Source organism: Nyctereutes procyonoides, unplaced genomic scaffold (genome assembly GCF_905146905.1).
Source record: "Nyctereutes procyonoides isolate TBG_1078 unplaced genomic scaffold, NYPRO_anot_genome, whole genome shotgun sequence".
Taxonomy (NCBI): Eukaryota; Metazoa; Chordata; class Mammalia; order Carnivora; family Canidae; genus Nyctereutes; species Nyctereutes procyonoides.
The window spans coordinates 493,121-515,735 of record NW_026575111.1 but is presented as its reverse complement, the minus strand read 5'-3'; the positions used below and the strand labels follow the sequence as shown (position 1 = coordinate 515,735).

General features: G+C 54.9%; 1 gene segment (V, D, J or C); it reads right to left on the bottom strand.

Annotated features, from left to right (window-relative positions):
* Window positions 1-7,485: 7,485 nt before the first annotated feature.
* Window positions 7,486-9,266, bottom strand: LOC129514866 (immunoglobulin heavy constant gamma 2-like). The segment is given in 5 exon segments: window positions 7,486-7,951; window positions 8,058-8,387; window positions 8,515-8,565; window positions 8,869-9,174; window positions 9,236-9,266. Coding segments are annotated over 5 exon segments (1,047 nt in total).
* Between the last annotated feature and the right edge of the window lie 13,349 nt (window positions 9,267-22,615).

Sequence of the window (22,615 nt, the reverse complement as noted above, 5' to 3'; positions counted from 1 at the left end):
ATGTGACTCTGGGTCTCTATCTCTTACCTCTCATCATTCTCCTCTTGGGTCTGTGACTCTGCCTCTCTATCTCTTACCTCTCGTCAATCTCTGCCTGGTTCTGTGACACTGGGTATCTCTTACCTCTGATAATTCTCTTCCTGGCTCTGTGACTCTGGTTCTTTAACTCTTACCTCTCATACTTCTCCTACTCGTTCTGTAACTCTAGGTCTGTATCTCTAACCTCTCATCCTTCCCTTCCTGGTTTTGTGACTCTGGGTCTCTATTTCTTAGCTCTCATCATTCTCCTCCTCTTTCTGTGATCCTGGGTCTCTATCTCTTACCACTTACATTTCTCCACCTTGTTCTGTACACTGGGTCTCTCTCTCTTATCTCTCATCAATCACCATCTAGTTCTGTACCCTGGGTCTCTATCTCTTACTACTCTGTATCTGTGACTCTGTGTCTGTATCTCTAACTTCCCATTTGTCTCCTCCTGTTCTGGGTCACTATCCCTTACCTGTCATCATTCTCCTCCTTTTTGTGTGACTCTGGGTCTCATTCTGTTACCCCTCATTAATCTCCGGATTCTTGACTCTGGAACTCTCTCTCTTCCATCTCATAATTCATCTCCTGGTTCAGTGACTCTGGGTTGTTTCTCCAATCTCTCATCATTCACCTCCTGATTCTGTGCCTCTGGGTCTCTCTCTCTTACCTCTCATCTTTCACCTCCTCATTCTGCCACCTGGTCTCACTCTTTTACCTCTCATCCATCTCCCCCTCTTGTTTTGTGACTCTCGGTCCCTGTCTTTTACCTTCCATCAATCTCTATTTGGTTGTGACTCTGGTCTCTTATCTCTTTCTCTCATCATTCTCCTACTGAGTCTGTGACTCTCTGTCTATATCTTACCTCTCATCAATGTGCACCTTGCTGTGTAACTTAGGGTCTCTATCTCTTATCTCTCACATTCATCTCCTGGGTCTGTGACTTGGGTCTCTATCTCTTACCTCTCATTCTTGTTATGGTCCTGTGGCTCTGGGTTTCTAAGTCTTACCTCTCATCATTCTCCTGCTGGTTCTGTGACTCTGGGTATCTATCCCTTACTTCTCATCATTCTCCTGGTGATGCAACACTGCATCTCTATCTCTTATGTCTCATCATTGACCTCTTGCTTAAGTGACTCTGGGTTTCTATCTCTTACCTTATTTCATTCTTCTCCTTGGTCTGTGACCTGGATGTTTACTTCTTACTTCTCATCATTCACCTCCTAGTTTTGTGATTGTGGGTCTTTTTATCTTACTCTCATCATTCTCCACCTTGTTCTGTGACACTGGGTCTCTATCTCCTACCTGTCATACTTATGCTGTAGTTCTTTCAGTTTGGGACTCTCTCTCTTACTTCTCATAATTCCCCTCTTGATTCTGTAACTCTGCATCTATATCTCTTACCCCTGATCATTCTACCCCTCCTTATGTGACTCTGGTTCTCCATCTCTTACTTCTCATCCTTCCTTTTCTGTTTCTGTGACTCTGCATCTCTTTCTCTTACGTCTCATTATTTTCCTCCTGTTGTGTGACTCTGGGTCTCTATCTCTTGCATCTCATTTTTCTGTGTCCAGGTTCTGTGACCTTGAGTCTCTATCCCTCACTTCTCCTCATTCCCCTCCTGGTTCTGTGACTCCTCGTCTCTTATCTCTTAATTCTCATTATTCACTTCCTGCTGGTGTGACTATTTGTCTCTATCTCTTACATCTCATCCTTCTCCTCCTGGGCCTGTAGCTCTGCATCTTTATCTCTTACCTCCCATCATTCTCCTCCTACTTGTGTGACTGTGGATCTCTTTCTCTTAATTCTAATTCTTTTCCTCCTAGGTCTGTGACTCTGGGTCTCTATCTCCTACTTCTAATGAATTTCCTCTGAATCTTTTACTACTGAGTTTTCTGATACATAATCTCTGCTTATGTAAATGTCAAATACTGTGTGTGTCACAGGGTTTATATGGGAGGTGAGGTTCATCCATGTCCTAGAAAGGTCACAGGTGGGAGCCCCGTAGCCTGGTGGGTGATAGTACTCACCGAAGAGGTGTTATAGTCCAAGGGTGAGGGTATAGCTCTGTCTGCTTTTGGTATCTGCAGGGAGGACACAGTGTGGTCCTGGCTCTGCCTCTGAGTTGTGTGTGTCTCCTACAACCTAAGGGTGTCTCTTGAGGAACTGAGACCTCCCAGTCACCACGAGGACAGAATCTCGACTTCAACATTGCTGGCCCAGGTACTGAGGCCTAAGGAGACCAGCATGAGAACAACATTTCCCTAGTCTTTATTGATGCCCCACCTGACCTCACTCCTTATTTACCTGGAAAACACGGTCACTCTATCCCCAAGTGGAGTTCACACAAGATTCCCTGCAGCGTCCCTCCCTTCTTTTAAAATTAAAAAAAATTTGTATATTTTTTATTGGAGTTTGATTTGCCAACATATAGTATATCACCCAGTGCTCATCCCATCAAGTGCCCCCATCAGTGCCCGTCACTCAGTCACCCCATCCCCCATCTACCACCCCTTCCTCTACCCCTTGTTTGTTTCCCAGAGTTAGGAGTCTCTCATGTTCTGTCTCCCTCTCTGATTTTCCCACTCATTTCTCTCCTTTCCCCTATAATCCCTTTCACTATTTTTTATATTCCCTGAATGAGTGAAATCATATGATGATTGTCCATCTCTGACTGACTTACTTCACTTAGGATAACACCTTCCAGTTCCATCCACGTTGAAGGAAATGGTGGGTATTCATCGTTTCTGATGGGTGAGGAATATTCCATTGTATGTATAGGCCACATCTTCTTTATCCATCATCTTTTGATGGACACTGAGGCTCCTTCCACAGTTTGGCTATTGTGTTTATTGCTGCTATAAACATTGGGGTGGAGGTGTCCCGGCATTTCACTGCATCTGTATCTTTGGGGTAAATCCCAGCAGTGCAATTGCTGGGTCGTAGGGCAGTTCTATTTTTTTTTAAATTGTAGTTCAATTTGCCAACATATAGCATAACACCCAGTGCTCATCCCACCAAGTGCCCCCAGGGCAGTTCTATCTTTAACTCTATGAGGACCCTCCACACAGTTTTCCAGAGTGGCTGCACTAGTTCACATTCCCACCAACAGTGCAAGAAGGTCCCCCTTTTTCCACATCCTCTCCAACATTTGTTGTTTCCTGTTTTGTTAATTTTCCCCAATCTCACTGGTGTGAGGTGGGATCTCATTGATGTTTTGATTTGTATTTCCCTGATGGTCAATGATGTGGAGCATTTTCTCATGTGCTTGTTGCCCATGTCTATGTATTACTCTGTGAAATTTCTGTTCAGGTCTTTTGCCCATTTCATGATTGGATTGTTTGTTTCTTTGCTGTGGAGTTTAATAAGTTTGCAACATCCCTCCTGATCGGTGCCCTGATCACCTGACTGGCATCCTGCTTTGCTTACCTTTGCCAATGCTCTCCCCATTGCCTCTCCTGGCCTGGTCTTCACTAGTGATCCCATCTGGTCCTTGTGCGTGGAACCAACAGGCCTGTGCTGGCCCAAATGTGTCCCCCAAGTCTTGTGCCCTGACACAGGACTTCAGAATGTGGCTGATTTGAGATGGGTTCTTTGAGAGGTAGCAAGGTGAAAGGAGGTCATTAGCCCCATCAGCATTCCTGGTCTTCCACATGGACTCCTGTCCTTGTAAGAGCAGGTGTCAGGATATGGGCAGTATAGGAGGTCGGCTGGAGGAGGACATGGGGAGGGGCCCTGTGAGGCCTGCATCTCCCACTGCCGGCTACTAGGACTGTGAAAGCATAAATGCATGTGGTTTAAGATGCCAGAATGGGGGGGGTCTTTGTCTGGCAGCCTTCACTGACTAATACACATCGAGCACATGCCCGTTGCTCTGTCCACAGCCAGGGCAGCAGTCATTGTGCCTCCAGCCCCAGGCTGGGTCTGCTCCCCACCCAACTCCAACATCTGGAGAGAGCCAATGCATGGTGTGGCATGGCTGTGGATTTCACTCGCCCATCGACAGAGGAAGCCTTTCCCCAGTGATTTCTGGAATTTTTAAAGATTTTATTGTCTTTACAAAAAGAAAGAATCTGTAAGGAATTTAATAAGCTCCAGAAATGTAAAGAGATTAAAACAAGCTAGCCAAGCTACAAGAGTGGCTTTCATTTGCATGATCCCTGCACATTCTCTCCCAGGGAGCACAGGGGCTCTGCTTCTTCTCCCCGGCACGGCCGTCTCAGGCCATATAGGGGCTCCCACCTGGCACTAGTTCCAGGACAGTCAGAGATCCAGGCGTAGGGGCCTCCCGGCCCTTACCCATGGCTGCAGGCTCTCTCTCTGCCCCCTATTCTCCTCCCCCAGAACTGCATGCTAGAAGAAGTTCTTGCCCCATGGGACTCAGGTCCAGGCCACAGGACAGAGTGGGCTGGGTCTGCTGCCTTGGCCTCCCGGGACCCTCCAGCTCTGTCCATGGAGCCTGTGTCCGCCTGCCTGCCACCAGGTCAGCAGGCCCCTCTCCAGGAGGCCTGTCTGGGTGACAAAACTTCTTCCTCAAGTGTTGTCGTCCAGCAGCTATGGGGCTCCTGCAGCAGCCTCAGGCCAGGGCCCTCTCACTGTGGTCTCCTCTGGTGGAGAAGACCTGACTGACTATTAGCGACATGTCAGGGGTTTCCCCGTTGGGTGACAGGAGCCCAAGGCTTCCTCTTGATGCGCCAGAACGTGCCTGTCTGGGAACATCCTGCATTCTGGAGCCTGGTCTGGACAGGGTGTGCACAGAGGACATACCCTGACCAGATAGACCCTGAGCTCGCCAGCCCTCTGCCTCCTGTGGGAACAAATGAGCTGCTTTACCCAGGGGCCATCCCCTGAGGGCCATACTGCCCAATGCCTTAGTGTCCACATAGCCCCAGGCATATCTTGGTGGCTGCTAGGAGGGGCCAGCAGGTGTCTTTCAGCTCAGGTTGGGGGCATTCTTGGTGTTCCCTTGATTCTCCAGACAGTGGGTCAGGGGGCAAGGCAGCTCATGGTGGCCACGAGGCCAGATGGTGGAGGTGCAGGCCCAGGATGACCGTGAGGTCAGAGCTTGGTGAGGTCAGAGAGTAGAGGAGCAGGCCTGGAAGCAGGCAAGCGGCACAAACCGAGGCACCCATTTCCTACATGGGGTCTAGGGCAATGCTGGACATCCATCCCAGAGGGCTTGCCCTAGGCCCCTTGCCTGATCATGTTCCTGTAGTCGGGGACAATCGTGCGCTTCAGCTCCACCACTGACGAGAAGATCCACTTCACCTGCAGCAGGGAGGGGAGGGTGTGAGCTTGGCCTGGACCCCCACAGACCACCTCCCTCCATGACCAAGCTCCTGCCCCAAGGCTAGGTAGTGTGAGGGGATCCTGGAAGGGACAGTGTGGGGGAGAGGGAGCAGACAGTGAGAGGACAAGGGTGGGACAGAGAAGGGACAGTGTGGGGGTAGTGAGGAGACAGTGAGGGGACAGTGAGGAGAGAGTGAGGGGTCTGTGTGGGGACAGTGAGGCTTCAGTGAGAGTATAGTGAGAGGACAGTGAGCAGACCTTTTGGGGACGCTGAGGGCATAGAAAGCTGACATTTTCATGACAGTGTGGGGAGAGTGAGCAGACAGTATTTGGACATTATGTATATGGTGAGGGGATACCATATGTGGGGACAGTGTGGGGACATTGAGAGGACTCTGAGAGGACTTTGAGGAGACAGTGAGGGAACAGTGAGGGGATAATTGGGAACAGTGTGGGGACAGTAGGGGACAGAGAGGAGCCAGTGAGGAGCCAGCGGAGGCACAGTGTAGGGACATGAGGGGACTGTGAGGAGACTGCGAGAGGACAGTCTGTGGAATGTGTGGGGATTGTGAGAGGATGGTGAGGGGACAGTGAGGGGATACCGTGGGGACATTATACAGGTAAGTAGAGGACAGTGAAGGGACAGCGAAGAGACATCATGCAAAATTGTAGGATCACCACATGGGCATTGTGGGGTCTGTGTGGACACATGGTGAGGACAGCGACGGGACAGTGGGCCATAGTCCAGGGACAGTACGGGTGTGCCCACCTTGAAGAGGGTGACAGTGGCGCTGTAGCACACGCTGAGCAGGAAGAGGGTGATGAAGATGGAGATGGTGGTCCACAGCCCATCCAGCTCCCCGTCCTGGTCCTCAGCACAGCTGTCATCCAGGATCAGTTCTGGAAAGGAAGGGGGTGGTCAGTACTGGGCCGGCGGAGGGGCAGATTCCCTGAGGGACAGTCACAGCCCTCTGCAACCCTGGGTGCCAGCCTCAGCACCCCAGCCCTACCGCTTGGGCCAGGCCAGTGGGGACCCACACCCTCTGTGCTCTGCCCTGTGCTGGGACCCTGTGGGGAGAAGGGTGCCCACCTCCTCTTGCCCTGGGGGTACAGGCCCTTTTGGGAGGGTCAGCGGAGAATAAGGAAGGGCCCAGAGTGACAGGGAGTGTCCCTAGTGAACAAGTGGGTGGGAGCATCAGGATAAGCTGGTTTGTGGGGGTTTTGTGCACGTCAAGAGGGGGTGTAGGCTCCCTGGGGCAGAGGAGGGCGGGTCGGTGTGGTCAGTGTGTGGATGAGCTGCTGAGCAGATGACGGGCAGTGGAGGGGGTGGGGACCAGGGTGTTGTCCATGGTGAGGGTTCCCAAGACTGGCTCTGCTCTGGGCACTGCAGCTGGTCCTGTGTGAGGACCAGGGTATAAGGTCTGAGTGTGTGTGTGTGTGTGTGTGTGTGTGTGTGTGTGTGTGTGTGAGAAGGTGGCGGTGCTCAGCACGATGGGCTTGTTTTCAGTGGATCTGGACTCAGCGTCCATGTGGAGGTCTCCAGTGGTCCCTCCCCTGGGCACTCAGGGCCACCTGCCTCTGCCCCACTGGGGCACGGGGTGAGGTCCCCATGAGTGGACAGGCCTGGTCCCAGGGGGGATGAACTCAGGGGGGACCTCGTCACTGGAGGCAGGGTGGGGGACTGTACATGGATGGAGTGTCGTGTCTGAGGGCAAACAGGGCCTGTCCCCTCCTGACAGGACAAGCATGGCTACTGCGTTGACACAGAGCTACCAAGCAGAGCTCTCCGCAGGCCCAGGGGACAGGGAGCCCAGGGCATGAGGACAGGCCAGTGTCCCACAACTCGGTACAGAGGTGGGAAGGTCTGTGTGCTCATTTCCCTGAGGGGCCCTGGAGGGGACAACTCCTGCCGTCCCCGTCCACACACCCCAGCCCTGGCTAGCTTCTGGCTGGATTGAGGGCGCACAGGGGCTGCACCTCTGCCAAAGTGCGCTCCCCAGGCTCAGGCGGCTCCCGGCCCCACGTTGTGGCAGCCTGTGCCGCCCTCCCCACTCGAGGTGCAGAGCTCACCCACCAGTGGTGACACCTTAGACTCAGAGCTGGCCTGCCCGTACCACCCAGGGCCCGGGTGTCCCGAGCTCTACCTCGGAAAGAACCATGACAGCGTGCAGGGTCCCAGGGCAGTGCTGGGTGCTTTATTTCATGATGGGTGCCTACCCGGGGTTATGTACACAGGGGCGGGGGCTCAGGCGTCCTCAGGGGATCCTGAGAGCCAAGGTGGGGGGCTTGCTGGGTGCCGGGCGTGTTGCTCATTTACCCGGAGAATGGGAGAGGGATTTCTGTGTGTAGTGGTTGTGTAGAGCTTCGTGCATCACCGCACATACGAAGGCGTCTCCCCGCTGCCAGCGGCTCTTGTCCACAGAGAGCTTGCTGTACAGGAAGTAGGACCCGTCCTCGTCCAGCTGGGGCGGGGTCATGCGGTGCTTCCTCTCGGGCTCCTGCTGTCCATTGCTCTGCCACTCCACATCAATCTCAGGTGGGAAGAAGTCTTTGACCAGGCAGGTCAGGGTGACCGTGTTCTTGCTCATCTCGTCCCGCGATGGTGGCAGGACATATACATTAGGCTGATGGGCCTGCCCTGTGGGGTAAAGGGTCAGCACAGATGGTCAACACCAGGGTGGAGGACTGGTTTTAGTTTATAGGGCAACTCTCCCTCCTTGCAGCCCCTTTGCCCTGCTGCCTACCTGGGGTCTTGGAGATGAACTTCTCACTGGGGGACGGGAGGGCTTTGTTGTTGACTTTGCACTTGAACTGCTTCCCTGAAAGCCAGTCCTGGTGCACGATGGGGAGGACGCTGACCACACGGAAGGTGCCGTTGAACTGCTCCTCACGAGGCTGCGTGTTGGCTGTGTGCACCTGCTTACTATCCACGAACCAGCTGATCTGCACCTCAGGGTTTTCTGGGTCCAGATCCACCACCACACAAGTGACCGTGGGTGTTCGGGCAGTCACGAGGATGTCCTTGGGTTTCGGGGGAAAGATGAAGACCGAAGGCCCTCCCAGCAGGCCACAACCTGAAGGGGAAACAGCGTACAGAGGTCAGGTTTGGGCGACTTCCTCTTGAGCACCCATTAACCCATAAGGCTGTGCCTGGTTGTGCACCATCTGCTTGGGGTGCAGAGCGGGGCCCTGCTGACTCACCTGGGCATGGGCAGTTGTTACAGTTACACTTGCACTCGCATTGTTTGACCACTGCAGAGAGAGCAGACTGGGGGTTACTGGGGGCCTGGGGTGGGCACAGGTCATGGGGTGAACTTAGGTCAGGCCAGCTCATGAGGGGATCCCTGTCCAGTGGCACCCAATGGGCCCCGAGAATGCAGTGGGGAATGCAGCCTGTGGTCATCTGGACCAGGCAGCCACGCCCAGAGGACACCTTCCCAGAAAGGGGAGGCCTTGAGGGCGGGGACACTGAGGTGACTCCCCGGTGACGTGGGTCCAGGACAGCTGACCTGGCCTGTCCCCGAGTGGACCCCTCTCTGAGGTCCGACGTCTCACCTGGCTTGTCTACTTTAGTGTTGCTGGCCGGGTGGGCCACGTTGCAGGTGAAGGTCTCGCTGGGCCACCTGCTGGAGGGCACTGTCACCATGCTGCTGAGGGAGTAGAGCCCTGAGGACTGCAGGACGGACGGGAAGGTGTGCACACCGCTGGTCAAGGAGCCGGAATTCCAGGACACGGTTACAGGCTCGGGGAAGTAGCCTGACACCAGGCAGGCCAGGGCCACCGTGGAGCCGGATTGGGACCCGCAGCTGGGGGCCAGTGGGAAGACCGAGGGGGCCGTGGTGGAGGCTGCAAGAGAGGAGGCTGTGTGACCCCCAGGGTCTCAGGGGTCCAGGCCTGGGGTGGCTCTGAGCACCACGCCCACGTGCTTCAGGGAGTCTGCACACCAGGCGCATGGCCCGGCTCGCTGTGGCCACAGAACCTGGACTCCTCGGCCTGGTCAGTGCTGGGTGACCACCTGGATCACGTCCCCAGGGCCTCGGCCCCTGGGTCCCCGCTCAGGTTTTCCCTGGCTGCCCCACCTGACCACGGCCTCTGTGGCAGCCCCGACCTGGGAGCCCTGTGCCCAGTGGGCTCCTGCGGGCCCCTGAGCCCAGGCCTGCTGTCCCCGTCCGACCGCGTCTTGTCCCAGCAGGGATTTGCACCCATTGCCCAGGCCCCTCAGCACGGAGCTCTCGTCCTGGGCTGCCATGTGCCCTCCAGGTGCCACGACGTCAGGGTCAGCTCTGCAGCCAAGCACCCGGGGCCGGATCCCGTCCCTGCCCGAGCCGTCGGGACTGCCCCAGGCCTTCCAGGCATGGCTTCCTGACGTCCCTCAGGGCTGCTCCCGCCTTGGCCCCGGCCTTTGCCCCCCGTGCTCTGGGGCCCGGGCAGCTCCCACAGGCCTCCCGCACCCAGGGCTGCCCTGAGCCTGTGCGCCCCTCGGGGTGGGAGGGAGCGCGGCCCTGCCCTGGCTGTCCCGTCCTGCGTGGTGACAGCAAGTAGGCTGCAGCTCAGACGCCGCCACCCGCCGGCCTGTCCCCTTGGACCCTGGGCCCCGCTGCTCAGCTCAGGGCCCTGAAGCTGCCCCTCGCACGCCCACCACGGCTGGCAGCCCTGCCTGGGGCTCCCCACGGGCCCCTTGTTCTCCTGCCTCTGGCTCCTCGGCCCTGCACCCCGGGACCCGGCTGGCCATGACCCCCCTCCCGGGCGGGTCTCAGGGCCTGCAGGACCGCGCTGCTGCCCTGACTGGAAACCCGTGGCTCCCTCCTTCCTAGAGTGGCCCCCCTTCCCCTGGGCCCCAAGGCCTTCCCGGGGAGGCTCTGCTCCCCACCCGGCCTCACCGCCTCACACTCCCCGGGTCCAGGAGGCTCAGCTGCCCGGACCCTCAGCCCCTGAGCGGGTGGCGCCGGCTCAGCCGCTGCGCAGTGCAGCCCCGCTTGGCGCTCAGGCCTCGGCGCTGAGATTCTGGAACAAGGTGGCACCTCCTTGCCCCCCCTGGGCCTCCGAGACGGGGCATGTTCTGGGGCCTCGCTGAGCTGAGATCTGAGTGCACCTTTGCCCCTCCTGCTCTCCATCTGCCCTGCTCCCCTGCACCCGCTCCCTTCTCCCTGGGCTACTGGGGTGACCCCTGCCTCTCCTGCTCCCGCACCTGCCCCTGGTCCCCTGCACCTGCTCCCCTGCTCCCTGAGATCCTGGGGTGACCCCTGCACCTCCTGCTCCCCCACCTGCCCTGGGCACCTGCAACAACTCCCTGCTGCCTGAGCTCTTGCGGTGTCCCCCGCACCCCCTGCTCTACCATCTGCCCTGTGCTCCTTAACCAGCTCCCCTGCTCCCTGGGCTTCCGGGTGACTCCTGCCCCTCCTGCTCCTTCAGGGGCCCCTGCTCTCCTGCACCAGCTCCCCTGTTCCTGAGCTCCTGGCATAACCCTTGCTCCTCCTGCTCCCCACCTACCCTGCTCACTTACACCATCTCTCCTGCTCCTTGGGCTCCTGGGGTTACTACTGCCCCTCCTGCTCCCCACCTGCCCTTGCTCACCTGCACAAGCTCTCCTGACCCCTGGGGTCCGGGGGGAGACCCCTGCCCCTCCTGTCCCCATCTGACCCTGCTCACCTGCAGCAGCTCCTTGCTTCCTGTACTCCTGGGGTGACTCCTGCTCTTCCTGCTCCCCCACCTGCCCTGCTAACCTGCACCAGTCCCTTGCTCCCTGGGCTCGAGGTGACCTCTGCCCTTCTACTCACCCACCTGGCCCTGCTCCCCAGCATGAGCTCCCCTACTCCCTGTACTCCTGGATGATCCCTGCACCTCCAGCTCCCCACCTACCCTGCTCAATTACACTAGCACCCCTGCACCCTCTCCCTGCTCCCTGGGCTCCTCCCTGCCCCTCCTGCTCTCCCACCTGCCCTGCTCCATGGAACCCGCTCCCCAGCTCTCTGGGCTCCTGAGTTGACCCCTGCCCTCCTGCTCCCCTTCCTGTCCTGCTCACATGCACCCCGCCCTTACTCCCTGGGCTCCTGGGGTTACCCCTGCCCCTCCTGCTCTCCCACCTACCCTGCTCAACTGCACCAGCTCCCGGGCTCCTTGAGCTGTGGGGTGATTCCTGCCCCTCCTCCTCCCCCACTTGCCCTGTTCACCAGCTCCCCTGCTGGATATGACCTGGAGTGACTCCTGCCCCTCTTGCTCTCTGAGGTGCCCCTGCTACCCTGCACCCGCTCCTGGGGTGACCCCCGTCCCTGCTTTTTCCGCACCTGCCCTGCTCCCCTGCTCCAGCTCCCCTGCTCCCTGAGCTCCTGGGGTGACCCCTGCTGCTCTACTCCCCCCCTGCCTTTCTCACCTGCTCCAGCTCCTCTGCTCCCTGAGCTCCTGGGGTGACCCCTGCCCCTCTTGCTCTCCGAGGTGCCCCTGCTCCCCTGCACCCGCTCCCCTGTTCCCTAGGCTCTGGGGGTGACCCCTGTCCCTGCTTCTTCCCCACCTGCCCTGCTCACCTGCACCAGCTCCCCTGCATTCTGGTCTCCTGAGGTGACCCCTGTCCCTCTTTCCCCCCACCTGCCCTGCTCCCCTGCTCCAGCTCCCTGCTCCCTGAGCTCCTGGGGTGATCCCTGCTGCACTATTCCCCCCTGCCTTTCTCACCTGCTCCAGCTCCCCTGCTCCCTGAGCTCCTGGGGTGACCCCTGCCCCTCTTGCTCTCCGAGGTGCCCCTGCTCCCCTGCACCCGCTCCCCCTGTTCCCTAGGCTCCTGGGGTGACCCCTGTCCCTGCTTCTTCCCCACCTGCCCTGCTCACCTGCACCAGCTCCCCTGCTCCCTGAGCTCCTGGGGTGACCCCTGCCCATCCTGCTCTCCCGCTGGCCCCTGATCACCTGTACCTGCTCCCCCTGCCCTGTGAGGTCTTGTGGTGACTCCTGCCTGTCCTGCTCCCTCACTTCCTCTGCTCCCCTGCACTAGCTCCTGGGCTCCTTAAGCTTTCGGGTGACCCCTGCCCCTCCTGCTCCCCCACCTGCCCTGCTCCATGGCACCCGCTCCCCTGCTCTCTGGGCTCCTGAGTTGACCCCTGCCCCTCTTGCTCCCCCACTTGCCCTGCTCACCTGCACGTGCTCCCTGGACTCCTGGGGTGACCCCTGCCCTCTGTCTCCCACCTGCACTGCTCAGCTGCACCAGCTTCCCTGCTCCCTGGGTCCGTGGGCAACCCTCTGCTCGTGCTGCCCCCCTTGGCTCCTGCTCACCCGGGGCTTCTCTCTCCTGGTCCCAGGATCTCATGGACATGGCAGCCCCTGCCCTCCTGTCCTAGGATATGTCCCCAGGGCTCCCTGAGCCCCACCCCAGTCTGTGTGTTCCAGGTCTGCCCCTTCCCTGCAGCCCGCCTCACACCCAGTGTTCTAGGTTGGATTCTACCCTCATCCCTGGGCTCTGTCCATGTGGATCCGCCCCTCAGCCCCTCTGCTGACCTGGGCTCTGGGTCCCGGGAGCCTAAACCGGCCCCCCTGCTCGACTCCAACTCACCTGCTGCTCATCTGATGCAGCCCAGGGCCGCTCTCCCCTCACCGGTTACCCTCCCGGGGGCTTGAGCTGCTTCGTTAACCTGGACAGGCCCTGGGATCCCTGGGGTGTCTTCCCCTCCTCTGGTGAGTCAGCCCCCCCCACGTCCTCACCTGGGACCCACCTGTCCGTCTAGACATTGCTCCTGCAGTGGCTCATGCAGTCCAGCCCTGGGCCCCTGCAGGTGCGGCGAAGGGCAGCCCTCAGGCTCCTGCCCACTGGGCCCGTCATGTTCCTTGATGGTCCAGGTCCTTCCCCAGCCATCAGTGTGTCATGCATCCACCCATGCTGGCTGGGTGTGCTCGTCCCGTCGCACTCGACCGATGTGTTCCTGGGATGTCATGTAGGCCCACGGGCGGCCTGCCCTCCCCATTACTGGCTCAGCTGCTGCTGCCTCCATGGGTCCTGAGGGCCTGGTGTCTCCTCAGGTCCTGTGGCTGGTTCTACTGCCCCACCTCCCTCCCTCTGTCCTGGCTCCGAGCACACCCCACTCATCTGGGTCTGGGCTGTGGCCGGAGCTTCCCTGCAGCCTTGGTCCTCCTGCAACCTGCCCCATCCCTGCTCTGACAAACCCCTCCCTGGGGCTCCTTGTGGCTGAGCTCTGTGCCCACAGCCCTGCTTCCTAGGTCCCAGCAGCCCTGGGAAGATTAACATAGCATCGAAACCAAATGGCCTGGCCAGCATCCTGAAGTTCCCTTTTCTTGTTTGGTTTCTGTCTTACAGGGCCTTGGGGAGTCTGCAGTCGGCCTAGGCTCCCTTTGTGGGTAGTGTGGGTTGGGTGTGATGGGTACCCAGGGGCCCTGGTGGGAGACTGGAGCCCCGGGACGGCCCCATGTGCTGCTGTCTGCTCTCAAGCTCCTGTAGGGATATGCCTGAAGCTTGGTCCCTACTCCCCAGAGCCACCGGCCCTCCCTAGGCTCTCAGAGACCCCAACCCTGGTGGGCTCCTCTCTGTGCCCTGGCCAGCGTGCTGTGTGGCTGTAGCCCTGGGCCTTGTCCTGTCCTCCCAGGAGAATGCTATCTGCCCTGTTGCCATCCATGGTGGCAGCTCTTACAAATCACTGGAGCCTTGTCCTGTGTTCTCAAAAGGTATCATCTCAGCCCCACTTGTGATGTGGAAGACAAAGGAGTCTGATGTGTATGGACAGAGCTCAGGGTGGTGATGAGGCTGATGCTCTTGTTGGTGAGACTGTGCAGGCTCTGTCCTGCCCTGTGTGTCATGGCCCAGACACCTATGCCCAGGACAGGAACCCTCAATTTCTTGTGTCAGGGTGCCACAGTATGTAGCCGTGGGATGTGCCTTGTTTCCATGGTGGGCCTGGATCAGGACCCCTAGGAATACTGTAGGCAATCTCCCTAAAAGCTCCAGGGAGGCAATTAGGGTGGGGGGTGGGGGTGGCAGCTTCCCCAGCTGGTGGGTGGGTGCGTGCTCTGGCCTCTCACCACTCCCCAGATTTGGGTTTTTCCCCAGCAGCAGCATGTCTAAGGGCCAACATCTGGTCTGGTGGTTTGTGGGTATGCCCAGGGCTCTTGGCCTGTCATGCCAGGGTCTGTGGCCATGGGCCCTCCTCCCTGCCCTGCTCACACTCACCTTAGTTAGGCTGCAGGCTCCTCCTGCAGTCTGGCACCTGGACTGGGTGGCTCCCTTGGGCCCCTTGGTCCTTGGGACTCTCCATTCTGGCACCATTAGCTGGACTGTATTCACTGGACTGCTGCACAGTGCCCAGGGGCAGACCCCCAGGACAAGCCATGTCTGCTTAGGTCTTGAACTTAGAGACCAGGCATGGCTCTTTTACAGCCTGAACCCCATGGAGGCAGTCACACACCTCCTGAGCTTTTGGGAAGGGGAGTGGGCCACCTCTGCAAGGGGCAGGGTAAATGGTGGAGGAGCCCATGGTCCTAGGAATATCTCTGTGGCCACTTTGCAAAACATCATTGGCCACAGCCTGGTGAAGTGAGGGTCCTCTGGTCCCTGGCCATGGCACGCTCCTGATACAGCTCCCCACATTTCTGGCTCCCACAGCCCGGGCCCCTTGCTGCTGCCCTGACGATACAGGCAGGCCACGCTCATGGTCAAGGTTCAGCCATGGCCATGGTCACCTTCTCTGCAGGCCATGAGTGTCACTTTCAGTTGCTTAGGAAACGCATCAAGGTATATAACCTCTGGTTGGATCACCAACATTGATGAGTTTGGCAAAACCCCGGAGATGTCCAAGCTGCTGGGTGTGAGGCACGGAAAGCCTGCTCATTCCTCCAACCAAAGCGTTTGGCAGCACAAACTGGCAGACTGTGCATTTCACTTGGTGTGCCTGTGACCATGCCTGGTCCCCATGCGGGCCCATGGAAATGGTGGTGGGCTCAGCCATGCTCGGGGTCTCGTCACAGGGCTCTTACGCCCCAGATCTGCTGTCCCTGGTCAGTGTGAGGGGCAGGAGGCTTCGGCTGCCAAGGCTGTGGTCAGACGACGTGGATGGCCAAGGCCCCGGGCTTCACCAGACTACACACCTGTCCCCAGCCTAGTCCCCGAGGTCTGGGATTTCCAGAATCATTCTTTCACAAGACAGTTGGTGAGGCTATGACTTTAACTCGTGGTGACATATTTTTTTTAATAATAAATTTATTTTCTATTGGTGTTCAATTTGCCAACATACAGAACAACACCCAGTGCTCATCCCGTCAAGTGCCCCCCTCAGTGCCCGTCACCCATTCACCCCCACCCCCCACCCTCCTCCCCTTCCACAACCCCTAGTTCATTTCCCAGGGTTAGGAGTCTTCATGTTCTGTCTCCCTTTCTGATATTTCCTACCCATGGTGACTTCAATCTAGCACTTTCTACACTCGATAGGTCTTCTAAGCACAACAACTCCAAAGAAACGAGAGCTTCAAATGATACACAGGACCAGATGGATTTCACAGATATCTACAGAACTTTACATCCAAACTCAACTGAATACACATTCTTCTCAAGAGCACATGGAACTTTCTCCAGAATAGACCACATACTGGGTCACAAATCAGGTCTTAACCGATACCAAAAGATTGGGATTGTCCCCTGCATATTCTCAGACCATAATGCCTTGAAATTAGAACTAAATCACAACAAGAAGTTTGGAAGGACCTCAAACACATGGAGGCTAAGGACCATCCTGCTAAAAGATGAAAGGGTCAACCAGGAAATTAAGGAAGAATTAAAAAGATTCATGGAAACTAATGAGAATGAAGATACAAATGCTCAAAATCTTTGGGACACAGCTAGGCAGTACTGAGGGGGAAATACATCGCATTACAAGCATCCATCCAAAAACTGGAAAGAACTCAAGTACAAAAGCTAACCTTGCACCTAAAGGAGCTAGAGAAATAACAGCAAATAGATCCTACATGCAGCAGAAGAAGAGAGTTAATAAATATTTGAGCAGAACTCAACAAAATTGAGACCAGAAGAACTGTGGAACAGAACAACAGAACCAGGAGTTGGTTCTTTGAAAGAATTAATAAGATAGATAAACCATTAGCCAACCTTATTAAAAAGAAGAGCGAGAAGACTCAAATTAAGAAAATCATGAATGAGAAAGGAGAGATCCCTACCAACACCAAGGAAATACAAACGATTTTAAAAACATATTATGTTATACAGCTCTACGCCAATAAATTAGGCAATCTAGAAGAAATGGACGCATTCCTGGAAAGCCACAAACTACCAAAACTGGAACAGGAAGAAATAGAAAACCTGAACAGGCCAATAACCAGGGAGGAAATTGAAGCAGTCATCAAAAACCTCCCAAGACACAAGAGTCCAGGGCCAGATGGCTTCCCAGGGGAATTCTATCAAACGTTTAAAGAAGAAACCATACCTATTCTACTAAAGCTGTTTGGAAAGATAGAAAGAGATGGAGTACTTCCAAACTCATTCTATGAGGCCAGCATCACCTTAATTCCAAAACCAAAGACCCCACCAAAAAGGAGAATTACAGACCAATATCCCTGATGAACATGGATGCAAAAATTCTCAACAAGATACTAGCCAATAGGATCCAACAACACATTAAGAAAATTATTCACCATGACCAAGTAGGATGTATCCTCGGGACACAAGGCTGGTTCAACACTCGTAAAACAATCAATGTGATTCATCATATCAGCAAGAGAAAAACCAAGAACCATATGATCCTCTCATTAGATGCAGAGAAAGCATTTGACAAAATACAGCATCCATTCCTGATCAAAACTCTTCAGAGTGTAGGGATAGAGGGAACTTTCCTCGACATCTTAAAAGCCATCTACGAAAAGCCCACAGCAAATATCATTCTCAATGGGGAAGCACTGGGGGCCTTTCCCTAAGATCAGGAACAAGACAGGGATGTCCACTCTCACCACTGCTATTCAACATAGTACTGGAAGTCCTGGCCTCAGCAATCAGACAACAAAAAGACATTAAAGGCATTCAAATTGGCAAAGAAGAAGTCAAACTCTCCCTCTTCGCCGATGACATGATACTCTACATAGAAAACCCAAAAGCCTCCACCCCAAGATTGCTAGAACTCATACAGCAATTTGGTAGCGTGGCAGGATACAAAATCAATGCCCAGAAATCAGTGGCATTCCTATACACTAACAATGAGACTGAAGAAAGAGAAATTAAGGAGTCAATCCCATTTACAATTGCACCAAAAAGCATAAGATACCTAGGAATAAACCTAACCAAATAGGTAAAGGGTCTATACCCTAAAAACTATAGAACACTTCTGAAAGAAATTGAGGAAGACACAAAGAGATGGAAAAATATTCCATGCTCATGGATTGGCAGAATTAATATTGTGAAAATGTCAATGTTACCCAGGGCAATTTACACGTTTAATGCAATCCCTATCAAAATACCATGGACTTTCTTCAGAGAGTTAGAACAAATTATTTTAAGATTTGTGTGGAATCAGAAAAGACCCCAAATAGCCAGGGGAAATTTAAAAAAGAAAACCATATCTGGGGGCATCACAATGCCAGATTTCAGGTTGTCCTACAAAGCTGTGGTCATCAAGACAGTGTGGTACTGGCACAAAAACAGGCACATAGATCAATGGAACAGAATAGAGAACCCAGAAGTGGACCCTGAACTTTATGGTCAACTAATATTCGACAAAGGAGGAAAGACGATCCACTGGAAGAAAGACAGTCTCTTCAATAAATGGTGCTGGGAAAATTGGACATCCACATGCAGAAGAATGAAACTAGACCACTCTCTTGCACCAGACACAAAGATAAACTCAAAATGGATGAAAGATCTAAATGTGAGACAAGATTCCATCAAAATCCTAGAGGAGAACACAGGCAACACCCTTTTTGAACTTGGCCATAGTAACTTCTTGCAAGATACATCCACGAAAGCAAAAGAAACAAAAGCAAAAATGAACTATTGGGACTTCATCAAGATAAGAAGCTTTTGCACAGCAAAGGATACAGTCAACAGAACTGAAAGACAACCTACAGAATGGGAGAAGATATTTGCAAATAACATATCAGATAAAGGGCTAGTTTCCAAGATCTATAAAGAACTTATTAAACTCAACAGCAAAGAAACAAACAATCCAATCATGAAATGGGCAAAAGACATGAAGAGAAATCTCACAGAGGAAGACATAGACATGGCCAACATGCACATGAGAAAATGCTCTGCATCACTTGCCATCAGGGAAATACAAATCAAAACCACAATGAGATACCACCTCACACCAGTGAGAATGGGGAAAATTAACAAGGCAGGAAACCACAAATGTTGGAGAGGATGTGGAGAAAGGGGAACCCTCTTACACTGTTGGTGGGAATGTGAACTGGTGCAGCCACTCTGGAAAACTGTGTGGAGGTTCCTCAAAGAATTAAAAATAGACCTGCCCTACGACCCAGCAATTGCACTGTTGGGGATTTACCCAAAGATTCAGATGCAATGAAACGCCGGGACACCTGCACTCCGATGTTTCTAGCAGCCATGTCCACAATAGCCAAACTGTGGAAGGAGCCTCGGTGCCCATCGAAAGATGATGGATAAAGAAGATGTGGTCTATGTATACAATGGAATATTCCTCAGCCATTAGAAACGACAAATACCCACCATTTGCTTCAACGTGGATGGAACTGGAGGGTATTATGCTGAGTGAAGTAAGTCAATCGGACAAGGACAAACATTATATGGTCTCATTCATTTGGGGAATATAAAAAATAGTGAAAGTGAATAAAGGGGAAAGGAGAAAAAATGAGTGGGAAATATCAGAAAGGGAGACAGAACATGAAGACTTCTAACTCTGGGAAATGAACTAGGGGTGGTGGAGGGGGAGGAGGGCAGGGGGTGGGGGTGAATGGGTGACGGGCACTGGGGGGCACTTGGCGGGATGAGCACTGGGTGTTATTCTGTATGTTGGTACATTGAACACCAATTAAAAATTAATTTATTAAAAAAATAGAAATAATTCTTACGGATTGCTCCGCAAGTCCAGGTCGAATCCAGAGAACATCGAGTCCTCCACGCATTCTAGGTGCAAACGTTGGCACCCAGGAAATCAAAACGCATGCAAATTCTAACGAGCGTCGACAGAAAGCGATGCTGGCTCCTGGGGGTGCTGGGGCTTGCGGTCCTGGAGGGCACATATCGTTCGGCAGATCAAGGACCCATTGGCAGGCCACTCGCTCAGTATCTCTGGGGAGTGCCCTGTGAACCTGTCTTGGCGGCGCAGGTCTTGCATGTGGGCTCAGCTGTGTGACTGTCCCAGGAGGACGAGGGGGTGTGGGTGGAGCCCACCACCCCCTCCTCGTGGCCAAAGCACAGCGGTCACTGGGAGCACTCCCTGCCCACCCTGCTGCTCTGCCCGGGGCCTGGGGGCCCTGGGCCAACCTCCTCCCCTCCGAGTCTAGCTGCTTTTCTGGGGGTGACTCCCGTCCATCAGCCCCGGCCTGCGCCCCACCTGACCTCACGCGGTTGCTCTTCAGCTGCACTTCTGTAACCCTGTTTTTGTCCAAGCACACCTGCTTGTCACTGCCAGTGGGAGTTATTATCCTACAGCTTCTAAAACTGTGGAAATACGGAACGAGCAAAGGCTGTTTATTCTGAGCTGCCTCTGTCCTGGATCGGGTCACCACCACTTGTCTTTGGCAGAGACTGCAGGCTGCGGGAGGGGGCGCCGGCTGGCTTCTTATCCGAGTGCACGGGGATTGTTCCTGTGGACACACGGTGTCGTACGCGGGCATGCGGTGTGCACACGTGGTGCCTCTGTGCATCCTGTGATGCACGTGTAACGCCATGTGCGGGTGTGTGAGGTGGTCACGTTCTTGTGTACGTGTTACATGATGTGTGTTCACACGCACGTGCATGGTTATGTGCATGTGTGCAATGTGTAAAAGGAGTATACATACACGTCATACATATATGTGTCCGTGATCACTACGGAGTACCTAGCATACGTGTGTGCGTATAACATATGTGTGTTGTACATGCACAGGCATCATGAAGCACATATTTTTTTTTACAAGATTTTATTTATTTATCCATGAAACACACACACACACACACACACACACAGAGGCAGAGACACAGGCAGAGGGAGAAGCTCCCTGCAGGGAGCCTGGCATGGGACTCGATCCCAGGACCCTGGGGTCACGCCCTGAGCTGAAGGCAGATGCTCAACCTCTGAGCCATCCAGGGGTCCCAAGCACATATGTTTTTTTTGTATATTTTTAAATTGAAGTTTGATTTGCCAACATATAGCATATCACCTGGTGCTCATCCCACCAAGTGCCCCCCTCAGTGCCCATCACCCAGTCACCCCCACCCCCCACCCACCTCCTTTTCTACCACCCCTTGTTCGTTTCCCAGAGTTAGGAGTCTCTCACGTTCTGTCTCCCTCTCTGATATTTCCCACACATTTTCTCTCCTTCGTCCCTTCATCTTTCGATGGACACCGAGGCTCCTTCCACAGTCTGGCTATTGTGGACATTGCTGCTGTGAACACTGGGGCACAGGTGTTTTGGTCTTTCTCTGCATCTGTATCTCTGTGGTAAATCCCCAGAAGCCAAGCATATATGTTAATAAATTAAAATATTTTCCATGTGTGGAAAGCTTCATTACAGGAACAAGAGGGGCCCAGTGGTAGCCAGGGGAGCCTGGGGCCTGGGCAGGTGCGGCGGCCCACACGATTGCTTGGGGAGTTCACTTGGCTTTCTCCAGTTGGTCCTCAGTTGAAAGTGGCACCAAAATTATGGAAGCCGTTGCAAGCCCCGGAAGTTGGACGGTGTTCCAGGGCGGTGGTTAGGCTTCCTGGGTGCTGGGTGCTGGCTGCAGATGGAGGTCTGCCTTCCTGCATGTCTGCCCCAGAGCCCGCATGCTGCTTCATGGGCCTCTGGCCTCTGTCTACAGGTCAGAGTTCTGTCTTTAGCTGTGGCCTGGCTGTCATTGGATTGAATCCTCAGGACCTGACCATAAACCCTCACCCAGCGTTTCTGAGTGTGAGTATGTGAGGGTGGCCTGGGCATGGCAAGTAAGGGCCTCCAGTGTGCATGTCCTGGCGCTGACCCTCTGGCACATGGGTCCTGGGACCACTGTGCATGTGAGCGGGCATGGGGGGGGCAGCGGTGTCCTCCTGTCATGCCTGGGTGAAGCTGCCGGCTGGGGGCCACTGGAGTCACCCCCGCAGAGGGCCATCGTCTTCATGAGCACCCAGAAGAAGAACATGTTGGGCCATACGGGGAGCTTAGATTTTGAGTCAGAATGGAAACCTATTTCAAAGGTTTATCTTGTGCTAATAAAAATAAGTATATAAATCAAAGGCTCCTTTCTTCAGAGAGAGGTTAACCTGACCCCTTGCTCCCCCACGGTTTTCTGCTATAACCCTCGGGCTGTGCTGGACATGCATCTCCCAATTCTGGATGCCCGATTTCCCATTTGGCACCATGTAAAAGCCCTGTGTGCTGCTCTGACCCGGCGTGCAGACCCCACTGTCCTCTGACCTCAGAACGGCCTCAGCGAGGACCTGGCCTTTGTGGCTGGGCAGCTGTTGTCAAGCCTGCATGATGGGCCCCTGGCTCCCCAGTTCCATATGGCCCCTTGTGGGGATGTGCTCAGGGGGGCTTCACCGGAAGAGTCATGGCCGGGGCACCTTCCAGCACCTTCTGTGTCCACCCGAGGTGCCCCAGAGCTCTGGGGGTGAATGGGCACCTGGGGGGTCCTGCTGCACGGCACCCCCCTCATCTTCTTGGAAGCCTCCCAGGGATTCCTCTGTGTCTGACTCTGTGCCTTCTTCAGCGCATGATGCTGCAGAGGCAGCAAAGGAGCTTAGGTGAGGGGTGTCCAGCCCCTGTCGCTGGGGTGGGTTGTCCTCTAGAATGGAAGTGTGTCAGATGATCCTGATGGCTCTGCAACCTGTGATTCCCTCTGAAATCAGTTCCCCCAGGCCTGGCACCCAGCCTCTCTCCAGATAGGGTCCTCAAGACTCAGCACGTGTCTCTCAGGCTGTGCCTGCCGGGTGCCTGGCTCTGCCAATGTCCCCCACCGGCCCCACCACCTCGCCTCAGGTGGACTCTGACCTGGCTGTGGATGGGTCAACTTGTCAGGGAACAGGGACATGACCTGAGGCCAGGAACCCCTGGCTCTGTCCCTGTGGGGCTGCCCCCAGCAGGCTCCTCTCAAAGGGGCCTCGGCCTGCACTCCCCTTAAATCTCAGATGACCCCTACCCTACTCCTTCAGGGTTGAGGGAG